This window comes from Myotis lucifugus, unplaced genomic scaffold, assembly GCF_000147115.1.
Source record: "Myotis lucifugus unplaced genomic scaffold, Myoluc2.0 scaffold_0, whole genome shotgun sequence".
NCBI lineage: Eukaryota > Metazoa > Chordata > Mammalia > Chiroptera > Vespertilionidae > Myotis > Myotis lucifugus.
The window spans coordinates 56,374,279-56,380,278 of NW_005871048.1; the positions used below are offsets into that span (position 1 = coordinate 56,374,279).

General features: G+C 38.2%; 1 protein-coding gene across 1 annotated transcript in view; it reads left to right on the forward strand.

Annotated features, from left to right (window-relative positions):
* The window catches only part of CDH9 (cadherin 9), a 53,646-nt gene extending 48,551 nt beyond the window's left edge, over window positions 1-5,095 (forward strand). The window contains 2 exon segments of the mRNA XM_023752601.1: window positions 4,649-4,730; window positions 4,732-5,095. Coding sequence (XP_023608369.1) covers window positions 4,649-4,730; window positions 4,732-5,095 — 446 coding nt within the window.
* The last annotated feature ends 905 nt before the right edge of the window (window positions 5,096-6,000 follow it).

Below are 6,000 nucleotides of genomic sequence, written 5' to 3' on the forward strand. Positions count from 1 at the left end.
ACTTCAGTGGGGGATTGATGAAAGTGAAGGGAAACTATTATTTTTCAGTTAAAATGATCCAACTATTTAGAAAAACAGTTTCTCAGGGTGTTAGAACATACACACTACTACCATCTTCATCAGCCTTTGCATCTCCACCTGCTGCTAGATAGTTCAGCTCTTCTGGAAAATATTGTTTGTATCCCCCATGGAGATGACATGTTGGCTTACCCTTTGAGCAAAGTGCTACTTTTATGCTTTTCATGTTGTTTTATTTGTTCAGATAGTTCTACTTCCCTAGTTAAGAACGTGGAACCATGTATATTTCAAACTTGATTTTTTTATTCTTATGTTAATACTAGAGGCCCAATGCACAAAGATTCGTGCAAGAATGGGCCTTCCTCCCTCTGGCTGCCAGCACCGCCTTTCGCTCGGCCGGACCTGCCTTTCTGCCTTTGCTCAGGCCTGGAGCTGCCTTTCCGCCTTCCCACACTGCCTAGAAGCCAGGAGCAGTTGGGGCGGTGTAGAAAGCCTATGTCGTCACCGTGGCGACGACGCAAGCGTCCCGCCCTGCCCCCGGCCTCTCGGTGCCTGAGTATGCAAATTAACCCACCAGCTTCGTTGGGTTAATTTGCATATTCACTCCTGATTGGCTGGTGGGCATCACGAAGGCACAGTCAATTTGCATCTTTCTATCAGTGTAGATAATACACAGACATACATAAAGACATGCATGCATACGAGGGGGAATAAAAGCACCCCCCAAGTAAGTTTAGATATTACAACATTATCAAACTGAGCACCAGGGCCCTGGTTGCCATCCTGCTCTGTGTCATCATATGGCTCAAACTAAACTGCATCATAGTTTCCTCTGCAGAAATCCCTGAAACTTCTTTCATTTTGAAAAGCTGGCCACCTTTCTTTCCTGAGCAATATACTAGTAGAAGGCACACTCTTTTGCTCGCCTTCCCAACTTATTGCCTAAATGTGGAGTGATTTTTTATTATTTTAGTAAAAAATGGTTAGAACCACATCCTAAAACCTCAGAAGGTTTCATTATCCAAGTTCCAATGCAGTGTTGCTGATGTTTTGAGGTTGTATACAGACAGCTGGACAGAGCTACTACCCTATAGTTAGAGTCTGCCCTTTGCAACAGTGATATAGCCTGGCAAAGGTATTTTAGACATACCCTGTTACAGTTGGAAGAAAGGCATTTCTTAGTTTATATCCATGTTGCAAGGCTAAGTAGGGGATAAACACCTAGAGCAGGGTCTTTTTTTTATCTTTTTAGTTCCAAGGACACCTTTGGCATCAGGTAAAGCTTATAGATCTATTTAGAATAATAATTTAAATTTATAGAAATGGAAAGTATAAGACAAAACACATATATTTGTCAATTGAACAAAAAACAGCAAAATGTACTTGATTATTGTTATATTGCCTTGTGGTACAAGTCTAATGATCATGTGAGATATGCTGTAAATATAATGCAATATAAAATAAGTGATTTCTACTGATTTAATAGTCACAGATACTGTTAGTATCACTATAGATTATGCTAAAATTCATAATAGAAAGAAATGCTAAATTCCAGTTATAGTTTAGTGAAAATAATGATACACTTATTTTCTGTTCCTCATCTTAGCTTCCCTGCATTCCATCCACATACCCCAGCTTAGTAGCCTCAGTCTAGGGAGAGAAGCAGATACTTGTGACCTGGCAGAGGACAAAACACTCAGAATAGGTCCCAAGGAGTATTGTTGAGAATCAGTAAACATTAAATTAGCTAATAAACCTTTCAAATAATTTGACTATATCGTTGTGCTTTTATTTATAAAAAGTAGAAAATTATAAATGAATGCATTGAATATTAAGTTTAGAAAGAACCTTTTTTCCTACTGCACAGTTCACTAGAGTACAGTTATGTCTCATTTTTACTGGACGGTCTCCGAGGTGATTCCGGATGTAGCTGAGCACTTAAAGCCCATTGTGTGGGGGTTAACCGAAGATACTTCTAATGATTTAAAAAAATTCTTTCTCCCAATTAGTAGGAGCTGCGGAACGTGTGTCGGCTAATATGACGATAGCATTGCTCAGGTTTTTAAGGAGTTACAAAGGCCTCAAGAGCCAATGTGAAGAATGATCTCAATGTAAATGAGTGCTCTTTGTACAATCTTGAAAAAAAGATTGAGAAAAAAAAATAATAGACTTTTTTGAGGCAAAATTTCCTTGTTTTTCAGTGACACATGAATAGTATTGACAAAACATTTAGCTGCCCTAAAGTAAATGACCCATTTGTTATTTTTTCAGGCAATTTGTAAATGTGCTTTCGGGAAATTTTCATTATTCTTAATTTTTCATTATGTATAAAATAAGCGATGTGGTCCATTTTCAATAGAAAATTTATATTTGCAAACAATATGTTTTTTCTTGTTTTTTAAATGTATTTTGATTACATAATGTATTTATTTTGCATTTGTTCATTATAAAATGTATATATTAAATTAAGTAATATAATAAAAATAAGAAAGTATAACATATGTGGGAATATTTACAGTTAACTTGATACTATAGGTATATATAGGTAAATGTATAGGTAATGATATAGGTAAAAAACAAAAACAATGCAGAGATTACAAGTAGTACAATTAACATTTTCACCAAAAAGCTTGACTGCAACTGTGAAAGTCAAGGAAGTCCTCAGTAACAAGATATTATCTGAGAAATCTTGTAAGATGAGTATAAGCTTAAAATGTGTTTGTATTTTATATTATAAATATAAAATACAATAATGTGTTATATTTCAGATCTTAAGCAAGCTTTCAAAACCACATCAATAAAGGAGTTTAAAAAAACATATAGGAACTATGGGAAGGAATGAGATCGGTAGCATATCCATATTTATGTGTATACTAGAGGCCCAGTGCACAAAAATTTGTGCACTCGGCGGGAGGGGGGTGGTCCCTCAGCCCGGCCTGTGCCCTCTCGCAGTCTGGGACCCCTCAGGGATAACCACTTGCTAACTTAGGCCTTCTCCCCGGGGGATTGGGCCTAAGATAGCAATCAGACATCCCTCTGGCAGCCCGGCAGCCCTCGGGGGATGTCCACTTGCCAGCAGGGAGCAGACCTAAGCTGCAGTCAGACATCCTTAGCGCTGCTGAGGAGGCAGGAGAGGCTCCCACCACCACTGCTGTACTGGCAGCCATCAGCCTGTCTTGTGGCTGAGCAGAGCTCCCCCATGTGAGAGCGCACTGACCACCAGAGGGCAGCTCCTGCATTGAGCGTCTGCCTCCTGTTGGTCAGTGTTTGTCATAGTGACCAGTCATTCCCAGTCTTTCTGCTGTTAGGGTCAGTTTGCATATTACCCTTTTACTATATAGGATAGAGGCCTGGTGCACGGGTGGGGGCCAGCTGGTTTGCCTTGAAGGGTGTCCCGGATCAGGGTGGGGGTCCTGCTTGGGTGCCTGGCCAGCCTGGGTGAGGGGCTGATGGCTGTTTGCAGCTGGTCACACCCCCTTCAGGGTGGGGGTCCCACTTGGGTGCCTGGCCAGCCTGGGTGAGGGGCTGATGGCTGTCTGCAGCTGGTCGCAGCCCCTTCAGGGTGGGGGTCCCCACTGGGGTGCCTGGTCAGCCTGGATGAGGGGCTGGTGGCCGTTTTCAGGCTGGCAGGTGACTGAAGCTCCCAGCCTCTCTTTTTTTTCTTCTTCTTCTTTTTTTTTTATTCTGGGATTTATTTACCTTCTATAATTGAAACATTGTTGCAGTCACTGGCACTCCCAGCTCTGAGGCCGCGGCTGGCTGAAAGTAGGTATCTGGGGTTTATTTAGCTCCTATAATTGAAACATTGTTGCTTCTGGAGCTCAGAGCCGGACAGAGGCAGGCGGGGAACCTTGGCTTCCTCCATCACTGGAGCAAGCAAGCCTCATGTTCACTTCAGCTGCGTGGCTGCCAGCCGCCATCTTTGTTGGCAGTTAATTTGCATATCTCCCTGATTAGACAATGGGAAGCATAGCGGAGGTACAGTTAATTACCCTTTTTGTCTTTTATTAGATAGGATATATGTTGTAGATCTGTTATATGTTGTATATATGGTGTATATATTTATGCAAACATATACCTATGTATTATATAGACATGTAACAGATGTATAGAATGCACATATATGCATATATGAGCATATATGAATAATGTTTTACATATATTCCCTTGAGTTATTAAGAAAATATTAAATTGGTGTTCAGTTTTTCTTGGCATAATAATTACTGTAGCTTTAAATTTTTAGTATATTTAAACACACTATCATTTTGGAGGAATGAAATATTAAATATTTACAGTTGGCTAAATGCATTAGCTGTAATTGAATAAAGCTTTTTCAATATCAGGGCTCCATAGAAGAGTGAATATTGAAAGTAGATTAATGAAACTACAATATTTACTTCTTTATCATTTCAGTGTATCTAGTCATTGGCCCAAAGACCCTATATTTGCATATGGTACTTATTTTTTTTTATCCAATCTCACACCACACAAACGTCATTCACAGAAGTATGCTATATTTAATTTAAATCTGAATTATGGATCTCACTATATATCTATATATATTCATTCATTCTCTCTCTCTCTCTCTCTCTCTCTCTCTCTCTCTCTCTCTCTCTCTCTCATTAAATAGTTTTAGTTGTGCTGTTTGCTGCATTGAAGCGGCAGCGGAAAAAGGAACCTCTGATCATTTCAAAGGACGATGTCCGGGACAACACAAGCTTTCGATATTGGCACGTTAAGGAACCCAGAAGCAAGAGAAGACAGTAAACTCAGAAGGGATGTAATGCCAGAAGCGATTTTTCAGATCAGGAGGACTGTGCCTCTGTGGGAAAATATTGATGTACAAGATTTTATCCATCGAAGATTAAAAGAAAATGACTCAGACCCCAGCGCACCTCCTTATGATTCACTGGCTACGTACGCTTATGAAGGGAATGACTCCATAGCAGACTCACTCAGCTCTTTAGAATCGCTCACAGCAGATTGTAACCAAGATTATGATTACCTCAGCGACTGGGGACCTCGCTTTAAAAAACTGGCCGATATGTATGGGGGTGATGAGAGTGACCGAGAATAGAGTATTGTATGACTTGACCCATGTTAGTGGAAGTACTCTGTGTTACTGGATTGAGTGGCCTGTATTCTCTTCCTTGAAGGAACATTTTAAAAAAATCAAAATTACAAACAATACGTAGGTGTTGTCTTAGTAAGGGTTTGCTTAATCAGTAAGTTTCTGTGAATGAATATGAATGACATAGATTTTTTTTAAAGTAATAATATAATAACCAGTTCACCCTCTTTGCCTAACAATCTACGAAGGAAAATATATCACATCAATAATCAACAAAAATATATAAAGGCTTTTTGTGCCTTTCCTTAGATATAATAACTTTATAAATGTTTTCTTAACCGACTTAAAGTCACCTTTACTATTAAATGAATCATTGTGCAACTGCTTTGTAAATTAAAATGGAAAAACATATCCCTAAAGAAATAGGAATGACTATTACTGACATATTTATTTAGTTGAAGAATGTATTGGTGTTAATTTATTCATATTTTTATAAATGTATATTTATATTTTTGTATTTTTATGAAATAAACTAGTATTTATAAAAATAAATTTCATTTTATGTAATTCTTAGAAGCTGTTCTGATTTCACTTATAATAGAAAATGTTTACATATTTAAAGCTAAAACATGATTTACTCAGGGAAAAAGCAGTTAGCTATGTTATTATATGTGATTTGGAACTATGAATGAGCATTAGTATAAATTGTGAAAATCTATTTTGACCATTTAAAAATGGACAAGTGTTTATTGAGCCACTGGTACCTACCCATCAATAGGATATGAGACACATTTGGAATATAAAATATAAATATAATTGTGAATGATTAACTTTGTTTCTACAGTTCTTTACTATGGAATCAACCAGTGAATTTGCAGAGTAATTCTGCCAGTATTGTTATGTAGATGAAG